Raw genomic sequence first — 22,755 nt, 5'->3', positions numbered from 1 at the left:
TGTGTATATATATATGTATGTATGACTGGGTCACTTTGCTATATAACAGAAACTGGCACAACATTGTAAGTCAATTATATTTTTTAAAAAAGAAAATGAAAAGGCAAGCCATGGATTGTGAGAAAATGCTGTATCTATCAAATTATATAACATATATATGTATACACAATTATGCATGTATAACATACATAATATATATTTGTGTTATAATTATGTTTTCTATAAAACTAAATGTATGATTAATATATAAAGATATAATTAGTCATAAACACATGAAAGAATCCTCACTGTCAGTAGTTGTCAGAAAAATACAAACTGAAATGTAAATGAGTTTCTACTACATACCCTTTCACATGGCTAAGATTAAAATAACTAGAAATGAGAGTTGGTAAGGCTGTGAAACAATGGAAACTCATACATTGCTGGTAGGATTGTGAAACAGCACAATACTTTGCAAAACCACTTAGCAGTTTCAACAACATCTTGTCATAGAACACATTTGCACAAATAAGTCAATGTCAAGAAATAGCATAAAAATTTACCTTATTTCAAAAATAGAAAATTATATACAAGTTCCCATTGTGATGTACCAGAAATGAACCCAGCTAGTATCCAGGAAGATGCAAGTTCGATCCCTGGCCTCTCTTAGTGGGTAAGGATCTGGCATTGCTGTGAACTGTGGTGTAGGTTATAGACTTGTCTTAGAACTTGGGTTGCTGTGCCTGTGGTGTAGGCCGGCAGCTGTAGCTCTGATTCAAACCCTAGCCTGGGAACTTGCATATGCTGCAGGTGTGACCCTAAAAAGTAGGAGAAAAAAAAGAGAGAGAGAGAAGTTTATATAGGAATTTATCCCAGTTACAATCACTGCTAGAAGATGATGCAATGTTATTTACATTTTCCTCAGGAAAAGGAAGAATATCCTAAGAATTTAACACAAAACCAAATTATTGCACATGTTTAGAGCCAACAAACAGAATTTTCATGCCTATAAAAATCAGATGATAAATTATATTAATTTAAAAAAGAAAACCATTGCAATTATTAGGAAGAAAATAAGCTTAAATCTAAATAAAAAACAAAACTTTATAGCAGACATTAAAAAATTAAAAGAAAAAACAATCTGACAAAACTAAGAACAAACATCCATCAGATCAAAAATTTAAATGGAATAAGCTCACATAGTGAAAGAAGAAACTCTTAGAGCAAATCATAAAGCAAAACCTAAGTGTACACTATAGGTAAAAGAGATTCATCTGAAATCAATCTAATCCAGAAAGTTTGAAAATCAATAGCTGGGCACAGACATTGATTTTGGTTGGCATACTTGCAAATGCCAACCAAATCAAAATAGGGGATATTTGTATGTATCAGTTGTTTTTTTTTTTTTTTTTTTTTGCAGAAATTGCTAGATGCTTATCAATCCCATTTCTCCTTCCATATAGGAAGATTAGCATCCCTGGCCCAAAATGCAATATGAATATGGCCTTGTGACCAGATGCTGGACAAAGTAATACGGTAGATGGGAACATCCAGGCTTGAAAATAAAATATTTCATGCAGGAGTTCCCATCGTGGCTCAGCAGAAACGAATCCGACTAGTAACCATGAGGTTGTGGGTTCCATCCCTGGCCTAGCTCAGTGGGTTTAGGATCCAGCATTGCCATGACCTGTGGTGTAGGTTGCAGACGTGGCTTGGATCTGGCATTGCTGTGGCTGTGGTGTAGGCTGGCGGCTACAGCTCTGATTGGACCCCTAGCCTGGGAATCTCCATATGCTGCGGATCTGGCCCTAAAAAGCAAAAAATAATAAAATAAAATATTTCATGCAGTCTTCTCACTTTTCTTCTTGGCCAGCTATGAACACAAAAGATCTGACATAAAAATCTGAGAGGGCCAGAGAAGATGGTTTGAACTAATTTGCTATTTTCTAAATATATATAGAAAGAGATGATAGGTTACACTTTTTCCTCCAGAAACATGGCCCTCCTCACCAGAAGGTAGCACCTTTAGGGATTTCTTAGTTATGGGGCCTTGAACTGCTCAAATCCCAACTATCAGCTATCCTTAAGCTTCAAAGGAAAGATGATGTTGAAATATTGCTGGGTAGGGCAATATAAAGACCATTTTCATTCACCTACTTTCTACCATGTAAAGGTTCTGAATTAACAGTTAGCCTTGTCTAATTATTAATATTTTCAGGTCATTCAACCATTTGATCAGAATGATCTCATCCTAGCATGTTCCTTTGTCTTAACTTCTTTTTCTATGTTGGGTACTAACTCTTGACACAGGGTTATGACTTTTCGTTCCTTTAGCAGCTTATTTCTGCCTCTTCATGATCTTTTAACTAAAACCTGGTTGCTAACATCTGCTTATCTCCTCTGTTACTGAATATGTCTTTCTTTTACTATCTCCTTGAGCTACTTTTCGAATCCCTCCTTTAACCCAGATGCCATGATTTTCTTTCTCACAAAACAGAGTGTTGTGTTTTTTCTTGTGAAGTTATAAAGAATTTCTGGCTATGACATTTATAATTTTGGGGTTTTTTTTGTTTTTTGGGGTTTTTTTTGCAGATTATCTGGTGGTTGTAAGAAGTAATAAAGTGCTGAGTTATATAAATGTATTAAAATGTGTCTTGAGCAGTGAAATAACACCGCATTTTAGATTTTAGAGTCTATTGAATTGCTCTAAAATCTCACCCTTACCAAATCACTGTTGACAAAATGATGGATGTTACATTCCTTTAAAAGTTTCCTTATGGTATCATTTAAAATTCCCCTAGATACTTCAAGTGTCTGTACTTCCTTGACCCAAATCAAATATTGCTCTGGGAATGTGGGCAACACAAATGACATCCCCTGTCTTTTAGACTCTTTCTAAAAGTACATCATTATATGTTAAACCATCCTCTGTTGCACTTATAAAACTGGTTCCTTTTCTCCAACTCTACTTGCCAATGTTGTTCCACATCTAGAATCACCTATTGTTCTCTTAAAGTGAAAAAAAAATAAAAGGTGTTTTATTGCAGAGAGCATAAACATTTTTTTTTAAACTTCAAGATTGTACTACCTGATTCAATTTACCATCTTGTTCCTCCTTAACTGCTTCTGAAAGACAGGAGACATAGCCCCTTAGCTAATAGTTCCTAGAAAATAGTAAATCTTTTTAAACAAGTGCTATGCCTTGTTGACTCTAGAGGATTTATTAAAAGAGTGGCTGTCTCACTTTTCTAAGGCTGCCATAACAAAGTACAACAAACTAGCTCTTTAAAAAAAAAACCAAAAAATCCATTATCTCACAGGTCTAGAGGCCAGAAGTTCAAAATCCAGGTGTCTATAGGGCTCTGCTCCCTCTGAAACATACAGTGGGAATTCGTCCTTGCCTCCTCCTAGCATCTGGTAGTTTGCAGCAATTTCTGGCGTACTTTGGCTTGTAGATGCATTAATCCAGTTCTGTGCCTTTACATGGTGTTCTACCTGTGTCTCCTGTTAGAAGCATTCCTCCCCTTAAAACTCAGACTTGTGGATCAGAGAGTAAGGTGACAGGTACAGGAAGCAAAATTTTTGCTAGTGGTTCCCTGGGAATAATAGTGAGTAATGCCACTCCCAATTGTTTCTTCCATAGACGGGATTCACAGGTTCAGGTAACAAGTAGAAATGGGAATGAATCCTACTGATCTTTAATATAACTGTTTACATATTCTAAAAGTTGACCAATAGTGTTTTAGTGATTAATTAAAATTAACTCTCTTAAAAAAACCTTTTAGCAATATTTATAATCACTACTATAAACACATAATTATATATTGCTTATATTGTAAATTTTAAGAGAGAGTTATGTTACAATTTATTTGTGCCTTATCTGAATTCTTTACAATTCTCTTCCTTCTCCATCTGGCAGTGGTTATTCCTTAATCTTACCATCTCAAATACTTCATTTATCTTAATCAAAGATAGAAGGAAAAAAGAGATAAACTCAGTGACTTAAAAGCTCAAGAAAAAGAAATAAACTAATACCACCAGAGAAACAAGATTTTTTAAAAAAGAGAGATAAGAGTTTTAGACTTTATATTTTTGAGTTTAAAATACTTTATGACTAATTTATCATAGTGGGGTTATCATCATTGCCATCTACTGGAGTTCTTAAGTACTAGATATGACATTTACTAATAGGAAAAAGCATGTTAACAATAGTCCATGACTTATTTACAATTTATTTTATGTATAATTTTATTATTTATGAAAAAATTTTCATACACTATTTCACTTAAAAGACCTTAGAAATAGATATAGAACTTTTTTCAAATAAGAAGACTCAGGTTCCAGGCAGCTAAACAATTTGTGTTCAGTTATATAAGCAGTTTAATGGCAAATATGAAACTCAAAATCTTGTTTTTTTCTACTATAACTCAGCTTTCCAACAAAAGTATAAACCAAATATTCTCTACTGAATATCATAGTAGAGATTAGTTGATACATTAAAATTCTTTTAACCTATAAAAATAGTGCTAGGTGTATGAACCTCATTCTAAAAGATATAATGGTATAAAAAATTTAAGTTTTATTTATCATTTACTTTTATTTTGGAAATACTTCTGGGAGTCCTCTTGTGGCTTGATGCATTAAGGCTCCAGCATTGTCATTGCCGTGGTGTGGGTTTGATCCCTGGCTCAGGAACTTCCAAGTGCCATGGGGGTGGACAAAAAAAAAAAAAGCTTCTTGATTATGTGAATATTAAAATATGTGATAAACCAATTTTAAGAAAAAGTGCAGTTACAGCTGAAAATTATCCTTTCTTCATCATGAGATGATTTTTTTAGTTATAGTCTAAAAAGGTCTTGTGAATCATCTAATATAATTTTCACAGTTACTTCTTGTGTTCATCCTAGGAATATTAAAAAGTTGTGGGGGCATGTTTCCTTTTATATACATTTTCTATAGTAAAGGTTTAGAAGTCATCACGTGCCAGTATAATTGAGAAGGTCATAGGTGTACTCCTAGAGAAAGTAATTCACTTTGAAAGGAAACAACCACACCAGTTTGTTTAAAAACAGTCCAGCATCCTAAACCTGAGAAAAGGAAGTACATTTCCATGTACTGGTGATGATCTAATTTATATCTGCAGTCTTGATTGCTCCTTGGAGCTCCAAATACACATATCTGACCTATCCACTGGGATGACCTTTAGACACCTCAAATTTAACTTGGCCCCACCAGAACTCTTCTCTCAGCCCTTTAGCCCTATCTTAGTAGATGGCTAAAATCCAAAACATTCTTATTTCCTTTTTCCTTCTCAGTGTACATCCAACCTATCTGCAAGGACTGTTCAGTTTACTTTCAAAATATATCCTAAGCCTGATCACTTCCTGACACCTCTACTGCTACTCTCCTAGTCTAAGTCATCATCTCTTAGCCAAACTACTATAGTAGTCTTCTAAATGTCTGCTTCTACCAGACCATTACTCTACCATCCAGTCTCTCTCTATATGGAAGCCAGAATGATATTTTTACAATGTCAAGTAGACTGTGTATGTTGCCCTAAACCCCAGGACATGGCCCATTGTCTTTACCTTGGCCTAAGAAACTGCATACTCTTGTATGGCCTCATCTTATAAAACTCTCTCCCTGCCTTTGCTCCAGCCACACTATTCTTCCAACTCTTCTTACAAATACACCAAATTTGCTCTGGCATCAGGACCCTCCTACTTGCTATTTCTTTTACCTCTCACTTGGTATCATTGCTGATTCAGTTCTTTACCTCATTTAGGTGTCTGGTCAGAGAAGTTTTTCCTCATTGCTCTAAAATGCCACCCTTTTCTATAACTTAATTCTCTTTGACTCTCTGGTTTTCTTTATAGGAAGTGTTTATTTTTTGTTTCCTTATTAATCATCTGTCCCTCCTACAAGAAGAGGAAGTTTTTTTCTTCATGGCTTTGCCTGGTACAATGCCAAATGCTTAAACAGAAATAAGTATTTTTGGAATGAATGTATAAATGTATTTATTTAAATATTCACAGTTTTTAAATTGAGGCAAAATAGTTTAATTTAAAAATGCATAATGCCATAGTTCCCATTGTGGCTTAGTTGGTCAAGAACCTGACGTTGTCTCTGTGAGGATGTGGGTTCCATCCCTGGCCTTGCTCAGTGGGTTAAGGATCTTGCATTGCTGCAAGCTGTGGTGTAGGTAGCAGACGTGGCTTGGATCCAGTGTTGCTGTGTTTGCAGTGTAGGCCTTTAGCCACAGCTCCAGTTCCACCCCTAGCCCACATATCACAGATGTGGCCGTAAAAAGGAAAAAAAAAAAAGTGTAATGCTAGCTTAAAGATGTTATATTTCTTTGGAAAAACCTCAGTTAAAATTTATACAGTTTGCTTCCATGAAGAGTTAATAAGCTGAGTGAAACAAGCATTAATGGGCACACCAGTGGCTGGTGCAGGCATTGCAAAAATAAGGACCAAGAAAACATAATTTGTCTCCATTTATAGTGGTGCTTCTCAATCTTGGCCATACATTAGAATCACCTGGGGAGACTATTGAACACTAATGACCAAGCCAGATCCCAGAACAAGTAATTCAGAAAATTTGAGGATTGTATGTAGGGCTCCATTAACATGTTTTAAAAAGTTCCCCAGCTGATTACAATGGACAACCAAGAATGAGAACCATTGATTTATGAAGTAAGTGTTCTTTCAGAGCTATTCCTGTGCTTACAATAGTATAGGAAATATTCAAATACTTGTTAATGAATTAAATGAATTAATAAGTGAGTGAATGATTGAATGGGTGAATGTAAAGGGTATTGAAAGAACTGAACTCTTGAAAACCATTCAAAGGACTTGGCCTATTTACCGAATGTGTTGCCAGATATAGCAAATAAAAATACAGGATTCCCATTTAAATCTGAAATTCGGATGAACAAGGAACTTTTCTCAGTAATCCATGTCTGAAATATTGTAGGGCACAAACTTACAATAAAAAATGTATTTACTATTTGCCAGAAATTGAAATTTAACTGGCATCCTGTATTTTATGTGGCAACCCAATCTACTAATGAAGGAACAGTTAAGGTTTATCTTGTAAAAATCAGATGTTATTAAAATATTTAAAACAATTCACTGTTAAAGTGGTAATTTAATCTCTTTTATCTTCTGCTATAAAAAGCTACCATTAAACACTCTATTATCCTTAGGAATAAATTTAATTTTGCATTTTTAAGCTATTAATAGAGTAATCATAAAAATGAGGTGAGTTCTTGTGCATTATAGATTTTCCAAATGAACTTTAAATTCTTCAGTATCTGTCTTCAAACTACAAAATCTTGTATCATAGAGTAAGAAAAAACAATATTCAGACTCTTTTTAAGACATGTGAAGTACATTCTCAGCATGATCTCTTAATCGGGGCTACTTTAAAGTGCCATGTCTTGAATTCTCCACATGGCCCTAGGAAGTATAAGACAGGAATCCCTTAAGCTATAGAACTTTATTTTTCCCTAGCTATTTTCTGTTCATTATACTGACCAGATAAAACTAAGATTAAATTGTAATAATGAGTAATACTTGATTTTAAGTCTGGAAAAAGAAAATGATTGAAACAAATTAGCTGAATAATTGGTGACATAAGTGTCAAAGAAACTGCCTTTTTCCTTTTTTAAAAAAAATTTATTAGTGTATAGTTGATTTGCACTGTTCCTTCAATTTCTGCTGTACAGCAAAGTAACCCATCCACCCATACACTCCCATTTTTTTCATTTTCCGTCAGGTTCTTACCCAAGAGACTGGATACGGTTCCCTGCCTTGTACAGCAAGACCACATCACCCATCCGTTCTAAATGTAAGTCTGCATCCACCAGTCCCAAACTCCCCATCAGTTCCCAGTCTCCCACCGCCCCTCTGACAAACACATGTCTGCCCTCCATGTCCATGATCTGTTTCTGTTTTGTAGATAGATCATTTGTGCTATATTTTAGACTCCACATATAAGTGATATCATGTGGTGTTTGTCTTTCTGTTTCTGATTTACTTCACTTGGTGTGAGAGTCTCTAGTTGCATCCATGTTGCTGCAAATGGCATTATTTTGCCCTTGTTGTGGCTGAATAGTATTCCATTGTGTATATGTACCACATCTTCCTAATCCATTCCTCTGTCGATGGGCATCTAGGTTGATTCCGTGTCTTGGATATTGTGAATAGTGCTGTGATGAACATGTGGGTGAATGTATCTTTTTCAAGGAAAGTTTTTTCTGGGTATATGCCCAGGAGTGGGATTGCTGGATCATATGGTAGCTCTATATTTGGTTTTCTGAGGTACTTTCATACTGTTTTCCATAGTGGTTTTACCAATTTACATTCCCACCAACAATGAAGGAGAGTTCCCTCTTCTCCACACTCTTTCCAGCATTTGTTGTTTGTTGACTTGTTAATGATGGCCACTAAAACTAGTGTGAGGTGGTACCTCATTGTAGTTTTGATTTACATTTCTCTAATAATTAGTGATGTTGGGCATTTGTTCATGTGCCTGCTTGCCAACTGTATGTCTTCTTTGGAGAAATGTCTATTTAGGTCTTCTGCCAATTTTTCAATTGGGTTGTTTGTTTTTTTGTTGTTGAGTTGTATGAATTGTTTGTATATTCTGGAGATTAAACCTTTGGTGTTTGAGTCATTTGCAACGATTTTCTCCCATTTTGTGGGTTGTCTTTCATTTTTTTTTAATGGTTTCCTTTGCTGTGCATATGCTTTTGAGTTTAATTAAGTCCCATTGGTTTGTTTTTGTCTTTATTGCCATTATCCCTAGAAGGTGGATCAGATAAGATATTGCTGTGATTTATGTCAAAGAGCATCCTGCCTATATTTTCCTCTAGGAGTTTTATAGTATCTGGCCTTACATTTAGGTCTTTAATCCTTTTTGAGTTTATTTTTGTGTATGGTGTTAGAAAATGTTCTAATTTCATTCTCTTCCATGTGGTTGTCCAGTTTTCCCAGCACCATTTATTGAAGAGGCTGTTTTCTTCCACTGTATGTTCTTGTCTCCTTTGCCATAGATTAGTTAACCATAGGTGCTTGGGTTTATTTATGGGCTTTTCTATCCTGTTCCATTGAGCCATATTTCTGTTTTTGTTCCAGTACTGTTTTTATGACCGTAGCTTTGTAGTATACTCTGAGGTCAGGGAGCTGGGTTCCTCCAGTTCCATGGTTTCTTTTCAACATTGCTTTGGCTATTTGAGGTCTTTTGTGTTTACATAAAAATTTTAAAATATTTTGTTCTAGTTCTGTAAAAAATGTCACTGGTAATTTGACAGTGATTGTGTTGAATCTATAGATTGTCTTAGGTAGTACTCTCATTTTGACTACATTGATTCTTCCAATCCAAGAGCATGCTATGTCTTTCCATCAATTTCTGTCATCTTTACCTTTTTCTTAAAGGATCTGTTAAAGTTCCAGTCCTTTGCAAATGAATGGTAAAATCTTTCACCACCTGGAGGCATACTCATATGTTCAGAAATTTTCCAATGAGTGGGTGACCCAAAGAAAGATCAATTATGGTTCACTATCAGTGTGGAAATAATGGAATGATGAAAAGGCAAAACAGAAAAGGCTTCCCACATTTCTAACGTTTCCTGTCCCCAGCTAAAGTGGACCAGTTTCTATGCTTTCTGCAGAATTTTCAAGAAAAGGCTTGTTGATAGTAGTCCAAATTTTTTTATTTTACTGTAACACTATCTTTTATTGCCTGAAGACATCTTTAATACTTGTCAAAATATTGTAATACAAACCAAAATTTTGCAGGAATTTTCTTGGTTATATTAGCCCATTTCTTTGCAAACATGTTAATAGCCATTCCTAAATCCAATGATGGATTAAAAAAAAATCAAGAGATGAAAAGTCTATATAGGTAGAAGTTTTAATCCATTTATCCCATAAGTCTGTGACTATTTCAGCAAGGACAAAGTCAAGTGAGCTACAGATTTCTGCACATCGCTCTGGCTGACAGTCTTCAGTGAGGATGCAAGAACAGAGGAACTCAAATTGATTTTTCTGACATGGAGTGCATATGGCACTATGCTCTTTCATAACCATTACTGCACCTTACTTTCTCAGAGCTTGAGATGACATAATTGCAGGCTTTGTCACTTTTCAGCAACACACACTATTTAAGGTATCTGATGCAGATGTGAACATAACTTTAGAATATAAAATTTCAAATTTTGTTCCTAGAACGATTGTCCTGGGGAGGTGGATCCAGGTGTGGAGTGCTTAGCTCTATTTTGACTTTCAGAAGTTGTCCTCATAATTACTTTGCAGTTCAGTACAAAGGTAGATGCTCTTAATTCAAAAGGTTATACATAAGATCATTTGATTCTCTCATTACATTTGTCAATTTTCAAACACATGCATAGGTGTATCTTTTTAGTGTATTGATTTAATGTTCTTTTTTAAAATGATAGCTGTAGTAATAACAATAGCTACTTTTTGCTGAGATGGAATAGTAAAAGTTAATGGCAATGGCCCTGGGGAGGTTTTCTTCCTGGGCTCTAACCTCAGCCCTGCCTTTTATTACCTGTATAACTTTGTCAAACTATTTAACCTCTCTAAACTTTAAGAGAAAACAAATGCCAAGTCTCTAGCACGCAGTAGGCAGTAGATGGTTGGTAGCTGCGTTTCTAAGGGTAGAATTTGTAAACTGGAAGTTAACACTTCAATTGTCTTATTCCGGAATAAGAGTTAATAACAATACTTACTTTTATGGTTTTTGTGAAGATTTAATGATATAAAGTATACGACATACTGAGGTAAGGGGCTCGCACATAGTAAGCAAGACAATAAATAGGAACATAGTTTTGTTATTATTACTCTTTTTCAGACACTATATATACTGTATCACCAATTAAAAAAAATATCATCCCCATTTTATTAAGTAGAAACTTAGGCCAAAAATCCTAGAAGGTATTTGGGCCAGAAGTCAAACTCTAGTCTGGCTCCAAAGCCTCAGATCCTTTTATGACAATGTATTTGGCTCTAATCAGTGGCCATTCCAACATCAAAAGAACTGACACCAAGTGTCAGAGGAACAAGTTTTATTTCAATTTAACTGTTTAGAGATGGGAAGCTCCTCATATCACTTTGCTGATACTCTTCTATATAGTAACTGAAATATACATTGTTTAAGTAGTGAAGTCTTTTTAAAAAACATCAGGAAGATATTATCTTCCACAATTCAGACAATGAGATTACAGATATTTCATAACCAAATAATAAAAAAAATTTTATAAACAATTAATAAATAATAATAAATAAATATTACAATGCCATGTTCTTTACATTCTCCAAAATCTCTGAGAGAATTACAGATGTCTTTGTATTTCTTGGTGTATTTCAAAAGAATGAGAAAGGAGTTCCCATTGTGGTACAGTGGAAACAAATCCGACTAGGAACCATGAGGTTGTGGGTTTGATCCCTGGCCTCGCTCAGTGGGTTAGGGATGTGGCATTGCTGTGAGCTGTGGTGTAGGTCACAGATGCGGCTTGGATCTGGCATTGCTGTGGTGTAGGCCAGCAGCTATAGCTCCGATTGGACTCCTGGCCTGGGAACCTCCATATGCCATGGGTGCGGCCCTAAAAAAAAAAAAAAAAAAAGCAAAAAAATATAAATAAATAAATAAAAGAACAAGAAAGCCCAATGTTAAATATTTTGTACAAAGATATTACCTGAAATTATTGGTTTTACTTCTAATGCTTAACTTTTAATGCTAGTTTTACAAAATGCACCTGGCTAAATATAAACGAGTCAGTCAGCTGGTGTTCCAGATGTCTTGGAAAATATCCAGATATTTGTGATCTTAAAAAAGGATATTTTCAAAACAAACATTTTATTTTCCCACTTTTCAGCTGCATGTGCTAGCCTAGCTGTTACACAGACTTAACTATAATTTGCTTTTTAGTGTAAAATAACCTGAATCTTTTCACAGAGAAAATCTAATTTCAAAAATGCAAACTTTAAGTCACTTTGGAAACATTTTAGAAGATTCAAATGGAAAGAAAAAGGACTGTCTGTACCAGGGCTTGGCAAACTTTTTCTGTCAAAGACCAGATAGTTAAGTATTTTAGGCTTTGTAAACTTTAAATACTCTTGAAACTACTCAACTCTGACTTTGTAGAGTTGATAGGCCTGGTTAGTTTCCAATAAAGCTTTATTTACCAAAGCCAGCAGCCATAAGCTGTATCTGTTTGGCCTGGGTCTAAACACACTGAGGATTCCAGATATATTGTTTGGGGCAATTAGTAAATATCCATCAGCATAAATTAGGGAGAAGAAATTTTTAAATGGTGGCATCTATCTTTATTTAGTTGGCCTTGAGATGTGCTGATTTTGCTTCATTTGCTTTCACTACCTTACTTTCCCTTCTCCTCCTCTGTCACCTCAGAGGCTGCCCTTAACAGACTGCATCACCATTGGACATTTGAGGGACACCAGTAGGCAATGAGAAGCTAGAAAGAGGGAGAAATTCCACCAACTTTGGAGTGCCTCACCCAGACACAGATAGTTCACTGCCTACCAAACCTGGACTGCTATGTTCTAAAGGAAACCCATACCATGCTCAAATCTTTCCCCTCTTCTCCAAATACAACTATCTTGCTTCTATATATATTCTTTTAGGGCAAACTTTTCTCAGATTCTCACTTAGAAAACAGCTGATAAATCTGCTTAGTGTTGATTAACCCTCAGGAAGGATTTCTCTTTATTAGAGGACTCTAAGAAATGCCTTAAAAAGTAAATAAGGAGAGATTTATAAAGATGGTACCAAAACTGCTCTGTGGAAAATGAAACCAAAAGCTCCATTCTGGCAATTCCTACCATAGAGAAAATTCAGTATTCATAAAGTCAACCTTGACACTGGCAATGAACCAAGATTTGGGAGCACACGTTTTTTGGTACCACCTCACCAAATGCCATTAGGGCTTAACAAGTGGTGTAGTGTTTGTTGACATTTGATGCCACCTTAACTACTAGTCTAGAGATGTTTTAAATTATTATAACACCTGGCAGCAAATTGAGAATAATTTGCTGCCAGGTGTTATGCTGCCCATAACATAATTGAGAGATGATGAAGTAGAACTAAAGCAGTGGGTTTTTTTCATGGTATCTTAATAACAAAGAGTATTATTCCTTTGACTAGCTATGTGTTTACAAAGTATCTATTGAAAAAAACCCTTTAAAACTCATTAATGAGCATTTGTACTTTTATAATTCCTAAAGTCTGGTTCTTGGCACACTAATCCTGTAAGTCTCTGTAAAGGAGTCGTAACATACTCTTAAGGGTCACATTGCACAGGAGAAGATTAAAAGCCACTGAGAAGTATTGCAGTAACTAGCCTGTTTAGCTTTCTTCATTAATTTTTTTCCTAAGCTTACTTAACCATGAAATTTTATTTTGAATGTGATTTATTAACACACCATGGAACTTACATTAGGAAATGCTGGTAAAAGGTTTTAAGATAGTTTGTTTTTTTTTTAACTCTCCCACTATGATTTTATTTTTTTAAAAATTATTTTCTCATTACAAGCCTATCAATCTACATTATATATTTAGATGCCATATTAGTCCATATAAATTCCATATTATAGTATTTTCATTGTTGACTACCTTTTCTCATATGCAATAACCCTGCCTGCCTTAAGTGCTTTTTTGTTCTAAGTTCTACTGCTTTTTTTTTTTTTGGCTTCACCAGCAGCACATGGAAGTTCCTGGACCAGGTATAGAACAAATGCTGCAGCTGTAACCAGAGCCACAGCACTGAGAATGCTGGGTGCTTAACCTGCTGAGCCACCAGGGAACTTTCTTGAAGTTTGTTTGGTTTTAATCACTAGGAAAATTGCTGTATTTCATTCAATTATTTTTGTCATCTATCAGTTGATTTGAATATTTATTTCAAATTTTTAACCTTTGAACGAGATTTATAAGGAAAAATAAGAAGGTATTTCCCAGAATGTCTTATAAACAACTTTTGCCTGCCTCTGAGTGTTAGATCTGCTGAAGTCAGGTTGCCAAGAGGGCTTGACTACCTACGTGCAACATGCAACTCAAGTATCACCTCCACTTGGAACATGTCTGACCTATGGTCCAGTTATTTGATCCCTCCTTACCATGGCATTTAATGATCGTATGTATTCTCAGGGGTTTACTTATCTAATTTCATTCCCATAGACTATAAAATTCTTGAGAGTAAAGACTATAATTAATCATCTTTGTTCTTAATATCTTAAACAATATTTTTAGTAGAGGGTTAATAAAGTGAATTTCTTTGACAAGAAAAGGTTTGAGGCTTCTATGGAAATAATTTGCATTCTCACTAGATGCCAGAAATGGTGTATACCAACTCATGAAAGCAGATGGTCAAAATTTAAGGAATTTTTCCAGCTAGTTGATTTCACATTAGGATCTTGATATCAGGCCATGATGAGAGTATTTACAACACAGAAATTGGTAAAAGCTACAAATCAAGACTTTTTTATTTCCCTGGAGAGCCAGTTGTTAAACATTTACCAGCATACCACTATATACTTCTTTTATCATTTTTTCTATCAAATGGTAATTTAACAATAAAATAAAATAAATTTTAAATGTTTTAAAAATAATGATTTTTAAATGAATTGTTCTGTCTCCTCATTTAGATTGCAAGTTCTTTAGGAAAAAGGGCTATTACTTTCTTTTCCTTTATTGCCCCATTCCTAGGAACTTATAAAGACTGAATAGTTAATTGTATGTGGAGGGGTTGACATCCTAAATAAGCTTTGTGTTTTGAGTAGTGGGTCAGTGTAGGTAGTGGGAGTGTCAAAAAGGAATGAAAAAAAATGTTTAGAGTTGATACTAACACTGTATTTTGTGTTCAAAATTTGGGGTATACCTCATGTTATTTTTTCCTTCTAATTTTATATTTATTCTCAAAATGTAAATATATTGAAAGAGTTATAATAAAGCCAGTGACATAATCATAGCCACAAGATTATAATCTCAGGGATATAGGATTTTATGGTGGTTGGACTACAGACAAAGACATACTTTGACTACCACAAAATTGCAGCAAAATTAGCTGGATTTGCAGAATTTCCTTAGTTTTCCATTTTAAAAAACTACCTTAAAATTAATTTCCAAGGGTATTAATCAGCCTCATGAACTGATTTATTGTGTTGAATGTGATGAGAATTTCAACATGAGTTTTTGACCACACCTGAGGAAAATGCTGTCTCCACAATGTACCATGTGGTATTATTTATGCTCATGCTGTTAACAAATACAATGAATCTATCCCCCACCTCACTCAGTGGGTCAGGGATCCCATTACCATGAGCTGTGGTATAGGCTGACAGCTGTAGCTCTGATTCCACCCCCTAGCCTGGGAACGTCCATATACCATGGGTGCGGCCCTAAAAAAAAAAAAAAAAAAAGAAACCACAAAAATCAATCAATCAACAACTACTATAAATCTCTGACACCAAAAGCATCTAAATCTAGGATTTCACCTAAGCAAAATACACATTTTAAAAATATTTTAAATTAAGATATGTTTTATATACAGTAAAATACACAAATCTTAAAAGAAAAGCTTGATAAATTTATACAAATATATAAACCTCTGTAATCATCACCGGTCAATACATAAACATTTCCACCACCAGAAATTTCTCTTCTGTCTATTCCCTGTTAATACTCATCCTTTTCATATTATTATTTTGAGTTCTACCACCATAGATTAATTTTGCCTCTAAAATACATACTTTTGTGTCTTTTTTTGTTGTTAATAAATATATAAAAATGAATGATTACTAGTTTAGGGCAAATGAACATACAAATTAGTGACTATATATTTAATAATTATAATGATTACATATCACTTTCAGGCCTCTAGCAATACTTTCTTAAAGCAATTTAAACAATACCTTCCAATACTTTAGGTACAATTTTGAACTTGTCAGTGGCTACTATGATTTTATTTACTCTGCCTACTGTTCACTTAAACAACATAGCTGTTCTGTATGAAGTTTTTCATAAAAAGCAACTTTTTATATTCTGTGAATTCATCATTAGAGGACCAAGAGACCAAATTAGACGTAAGACACTTCTGTCAAGGAGTTTATAATCTAAAGTCTACAAAATGTATACTCCTTTCATCATTCGCCACTGTTTGCTTTATTAGGCTTTCTCTCCTAAGTAGTATGTATAAAGCCAGCCTAGGATTGGAATCTGGTTTTCCACAATGGTTACCCTATGGTTAGCTCAGCCTAGTCAAAAGAAAAATAGAAGATGTTTCCTTTGACGATAGGCCACAGAGATGTAGCCACAAAGCCAAATGCTCTTGCTCAAGTGGAACATTGTAGGCGCTGACCAGATAGTTTCTGGGAAAATCCTTAAGGGCATGATTTTCTGCAATGTGTCTACACAGACAAGATGGACTTCAGAGCCTGAAATGATAATAATTATACTTTGTATGGTCTAGAGTTTTCTTGCTTTCCAAGTTGCTTTTGAGGAGGGGCAGAATGTGAATGTAATAAGCTTCTCAGGATAGCATTCTTAGGATGCTACTTTCCTGGCCTGCTCTCCAACTCTGAACACCACAATTCTGTCTATAATTGTCAGCTGGGTTTCAATATAGAGATAGACTCTACCCTCTGTAACTTTAATCCTTTCATGTAATATTCTATACTACCTATTGCTCTTGGCAGTCAGCATCTCACCCCACTATTCTCCTGGTAATAAAAGCCTCATCAAATAAAGTATAATGGTTTCTATATATTCCCTTTAATGGTTTTTTAAAAATTATTAATCCGTCTAAGAAATTATTGTTTTCCATCAAAGATATTTGATTCAGCCTAGTTCCCTAAAACATCAAACTTAAAATTGAAGTTAAAATTTTCAAACTGAAATTTTGCCTAAATATGATTTTTTCCCCTAATTACTCTCTTCAAACTTAATTTGAATGAATTCAATTCAAAAAATCTTTCTTGGTTTCTGTTGTATGCCTGACACATATCCTAAGTCCTGAGGAAACAACAACAAAAACAACAAAAAAGAAGTTCAAAGTCTGTTGGGCAGAGGTTCTCAAAGAGATTGGGGTCATGGAGAAGGGACAGACCTGGGAATTTTTTCTTTTACTTTAAAAAAAATTTCCACTCAATGGGAATTTTGAAACTCACATGTAGTGAATATTGTGGTGTGACTTTCATTTCAGCCTCTGTTTTTCTTTTCTTAAAAAGCTCCCTGAATTTTCATTTTGGTAATCATAACAGCTTCATATACCCTTGGCTCTAGGATGAGGCATGAATTTCAGATCCAAAGTAGATTTTATATTTTCACTTTTGAATCTCAGTGATTTGTTAATTATTGACCACCATAGGAAAGCCAAATTTAGTATGGGGCTAATAGAAGACAGAGGCCTGGAAAGGAATGACTCCTGGATCAAACCAATCCTGAGGCTCACAGAAGCTCTAGGTTTTCTAGTTATATCAGTCAATAAATCCCTTTTATTTTTAAATTTGTTTTGTCTTAGCTTCTATAACTTTTGTTTAAGCTTCTATAACAAAGAAACAAGGGGGCAAAAACCCAAAACTAGTTACTAAAATAAGATGGTAGTTTATTTATTTCTTGTGTTATGGTTTGATTTGACCATCTAAGCCTGAGTAAGCAGCTCTGTTTCATGAGGCTATCCAGGGACCAAGAATCCTCCATCTTATTCCTTTACTATCACTAGGGTTACCTCTTTTGGGGGGAATGGTTGAAGCTAGGTCACTGCTATGTTCATACCCCAGCCTGTAGAAAAAAGTGAAAGAGAAGCTGGAGAACTATATCTCTAATATTTTCAAGGCCAAAGCCTAGAAATGGCCAACGCTATTTGTATTCACATAGAAATTTAGTCACATGGCCCTATCGAATTTCAAAGCAGACTGGGAAATGTAATCTCTACCTGCATGCCCAACTAAAACTTGATTACTAAAGAAGAAGGGGAATTAGATTTAGGAGACAACTAGCAGTCTGTCACACAATTTAAGTTTAGTTTTCTGTTACTGCACTAGAAGTTCTAAGATATCAGATTTCCCTAGTGGCACAGTGGGTTAAAGATCTGGTATTGTCACTGCAATGGCTTGGGTCATTCCAGTGGCACAGGTTCAATCCATGGCTAGGAGCTTTCACATGCCATGGGCATGGCTAAAAAAAAGTTCTGAGATATCATTATTATAAGAGGAGAAATCCATATTAACATTTTAATGTAATGAAGTAGATCTGTAGAAACACAAAAAGTGAAGCATTTTTACCCCCTTAGGTCTTGCCTTAAGGATAAAAATCGCACTTCTATGAAACTATTTGTAGGGCACCTTTAAGTCGTTTGAAGATTCTGGGAATGTCCAGTAATTTTCATAGGATCTGTTTTCTCAGTTTCTTCTAACCTGATTATCTGCTTTTCATTCAGTCTTCTGCTTTACTTCAAAGTACAGCCTCCAAAATGGCCTTTTATTGAATATTTGAGTCATCTTTCTGAGCACGTACAAAACTAAATATGTTTTCCAATTAATCATTACTTTTATTTGTTCAAACAAGTGTACAGAAAAAGACAGTGGCATTTATAAAATGGTACTTCAACAAACTGAAACTTGGTCAATATTTTTTATACTCATTGGACCATCTATGCATAAGTGGCTTATTTTATTTTTTTAATTTTTTAAAATTAATTAATTTTTTTTTGTCTTTTGTCCTTTTTTTTTAGGGCCACACCTAAAAAAAAAGGCATATGGAGGTTCCCAGGCTAGGGGTCTAATTGGAGCTGTTGCTGCTGGCCTATGCCAGCCAGAGCCACAGCAACGCCAGATCTGAGCCACATCTGTGACTTATACTGTAGCTCATGGCAATGCCAGATCTATAAATGGCTTATTTTAGTCATATAATTACACTTAAAAATTACAATAGTGGAACATTTTAGTTGAACCTGAGAAAATGATATTGTTTGTCTTGAAAAAAATTTACTTCCTTTTGAGGAATGGACAATAACACAGTAATAGTGGGGGACTTTAACACCCCACTTTCAGCAATGGACAGATCATCCAAATAGAAAGTCAATAAAGAACATAGGGCTTAAATGACAAATTATATCAGATAGACTCAATTGATATTTAAAGATCATTTCATTCAAAAGCAGCAGAATACACTTTCTTCTCAAATGCACATGGAACATTCTCCAGGATAGATTACATCTTGGGCCACAAATCAAGCCTCAGTAAATTTAAGAAAATTGAAATCATATCAAACATTGTTTCTAGCCACAACCCTATCATACTAGAAATTAACCACAAGAAAAAAACTGCAAAAAACATAAACAGGTGGAGACTAACAATATGCTACTAAACAACCAATGGAAAAAAATAAAAAATAAAATTAAAAATACCCAGAGACAAATGACAACAAAGACACAATCATCCAAAACCTACAGGATACAGCGAAAGCAATTCTTTTATTTTTTGCTGTTTTTTGTTTGTTTGTTTTTGTTTTTTGTCTTTTTACCATTTCTTGGGCTGCTCCTGCGGCATATGGAGGTTCCCAGGCTAGGGGTCGAATCGGAGCTGTAGCCACCAGCCTATGTCAAAGCCACAGCAACGCAGAATCCGAGCCACGTCTGCGACCTATACCACAGCTCACAGCAACACCAGATCCTTTAGCCCACTGAGCAAGGCCAGGGATCAAATCCTCAACCTCATGTTTCCTAGTTGGATTCGTTAACCACTGAGCCATGATGGAAACTCCAAAAGCAGTTCTTTTTTAAAAGTATTTTTTTTTTTTATGGCCATACCTGCAACATATGGAAGTTCCCAGGCTAGAGCTGCAGCTGCAGGCCTATGCCACAACCACAGCAACACTGGATCCAAGCCACATCTGCAAACTATTCCCAGCTCGAGACAATACTGGATCCTTAACCTACTGAGTGAGGCCAAGCATTGAACCCATATCCTTATGGACACTATGTCAGGTTTTTAATTTGATGAACCACAGTAGGAACTCCAACAAATCAATTCTGAGAGAGAAGTTTATAGCAATACAGTCTTACCTCAGGAAACAAGAAAAATCCCAAATAAACAACCTATGTTTATACCTAAAGCAAATAGAGAAAGAAGAGCAGACAAAACCCAAAGTTAGTGAAAGAAAGAAATTATAAAGATCAGAGCAGAAAAAAATAAAATAGAGACAAAGAAAACGATAGAGAAGATCAATGAAACTAAAAGCTTGTTCTTTGAAAAAATCAACAAAAATGAAAACCTTTAGCCAGACTCATCAAGAAAGAAAGGGAGAGGGTTCAAGTCAGTAAAACTAGAAATGAAAAAGTTACAACAGACATCACACAAATACAGAGGATCAAAAGAGACTAGTACAAGCAACTATATGCCAATAAAATGGACAACCTAGAAGAAATGGACAAATGCTTACAAAGTACATCCTTCTCCTAAGACTGAGTGATGAAGAAATAGAAAATATGAATAGACAAATCACAAGTTCTGAAATTGAAAACTCCCAAGCTTATTCTGAGGCCACTATCTAAAACCAGAGAAAAATACCACAAAAAATAAAATTATAGAATAATATCATTGATAAACATAGACAGAAAAATCTTCAAAAAATATCAGCACACTGATTCCAATAGTATATTAAAAAGATCATACACCATGATTTAAGTGAGATTTATCCTAGGAAGGATTCTTCAATATATGCAAATCAATCAATGTGATACACCACATTAACAAACTGGAGAATTAAAAACCATATGGTCATTTCAATAGATACAGAAAATGCTTTTGATAAAATTTAACACCCATTTTTGATTTAAAAAAAAAAACAAAAAACTTAGAGTTCCCATCATGGCTCAGTGGAAATGAATCTGACTAGCATTCATGAGGACACAGGTTCCCTCCCTGACCTTGCTCAGTGGGTTAAGGATCTGGTGTTGCCATGAGCTGTGGTGTAGGTTGCATAATGTAGTTCTGATCCAGCATTGCTGTGGCTGTGGCATAGGCCAGCAGCTACATCTCCAATTAGATCCCGAGCATGGGAACCTCCATATGCTGTGGATGTGGCCCTAAAAAGACAAAAAAAAAAACAAAAACAAAAACAAAATCCCACAGGAATAGAGGAAACCTATCTCAACATCATTAAGGCCATAAATGACAAACCCACAGCTGACATCCTTCTCAGTGGTGAAAAGCTGAAAGAATTCATGCTAAGATCAGAAACGAGACAAGGATGTCCACTCTCACCACTTTTATTCAGCATAGTTTTAGAAGACCTAGCCACAGCAAACAGAGAAGAAAAAAACATAAAATGAATCCAAATTGGAAAAGAAGTAAAACAGTCACTGTCTGCAGATGACATGATCCTATCCATAGAAAATCTTAAAGAAAACTACCAAAAAACTACTAGAACTCATAAATAAATAAAGTTACAGGATACCAAATTAATACAGAAATCTCTTGCATTTCTATATACTAACAATGAAAGATCAGAAAGAGAGATTAAGGAAATAAGCCCATTTGCCATCACATCAAAAAGAATAAAATACCTAGTAATAAACCTACCTTAAAAGGCAAAGACCTGTACTCTGAAAAATTGACATTGGTGAAGCAAATGCTTTTGGATTGGAAGAATCAATATTGTCAAAATGATTATACTACCCAAAGCAATGTACAGATTCAGTGCAATCTGTATCAAATTATCAATAGCATTTTTCACAGAACTAGAACAATTTTTTTAAATTTGTATGAAATCAATAAAGACCACCAAATAGACAAAGCAATACTGGGAAAGAAAAATGGAGCTGGAGGAATCAGGCTCCCTGATTTAAGACTATACTACAAAGCTACAGTCATCAAAACAATGAAGTACTGGCACAAAAACAGAAATATAGATCAAAAGAATAGCATAGAAAGCCCAGAAATAAACCTGGGTACCTATGGTCAATTAACCTATGACAAAGGAGGCAAGAATATACATTGGAGAAAAGAGAGCCTCTTCAGTAAGTAGTGCTGGGAAAACTGGACAGCTACATGCAAAATAATGAACTTAGAACACTCTCTAACACCATACACAAAAATAAACTCAAATGAATTAAAGACTTAAACATAATCCTGGATACTATAAAACACTTAGAGGAAAACATAGGCAGAACACTCTTTGACATAAATTGAAGCAACATTTTTTGAATCCACATCCCAAATTAGTGAAAATAAAAACAAAAATAAACAAATGGGAATTAATTAAACTTAAAACTTTTGTACAACAAAGGAAACCATATAAAAAGATAACCCACTGAATGGGAGAAAATATTTGTAAATGAAGTGACCAACAAAGGATCAATGTTCAAAACATCTCATACAACTACATGAATAAAACAAACAACCCAATCAAAAAAAAAAAAAATGGGCAGAAGACATTTCTCTATGCTAGTAGAAAGACAGATGACCAAAAGCACATGGAAAGATGCTCAACATCACCATAAGAGAAATGCAAATCAAAACTTCATTGAGGTATCATCTTATCCCAGTCAGAATGGCTGTCATTAGAAAGTCTACAAACAATAAATGCTGGAGAGGGTGTGGAGAAAAGGGAACCTTCCTAGACTGTTGGGGAGAATGTAAATTGCTGCAGCCATTATGGAAAATAGTACAAATTTTCCTTAAAAAGCTAAATATAGAAGTACCATATGATCCAGCAATCCCACTCCTGGGCATC

General features: G+C 34.9%; 1 protein-coding gene across 2 annotated transcripts in view; it reads left to right on the top strand.

The window, feature by feature from the left end:
- Positions 1 to 22,755, top strand: part of SLC9A9 (solute carrier family 9 member A9) — a 674,266-nt gene that overhangs the window by 31,817 nt on the left and 619,694 nt on the right. For both annotated transcript variants that reach the window (XM_021071131.1, XM_021071130.1), the window contains exon 3: positions 7,759 to 7,830. In XM_021071131.1, the coding sequence (XP_020926790.1) occupies positions 7,759 to 7,830 (72 nt within the window). The remainder of the gene's footprint in view (positions 1 to 7,758; positions 7,831 to 22,755) is intronic.

The sequence above is a fragment of the Sus scrofa genome, chromosome 13 (assembly GCF_000003025.6).
Source record: "Sus scrofa isolate TJ Tabasco breed Duroc chromosome 13, Sscrofa11.1, whole genome shotgun sequence".
Lineage (NCBI taxonomy): Eukaryota > Metazoa > Chordata > Mammalia > Artiodactyla > Suidae > Sus > Sus scrofa.
This window is presented reverse-complemented; position numbering and strand designations above follow the sequence as displayed.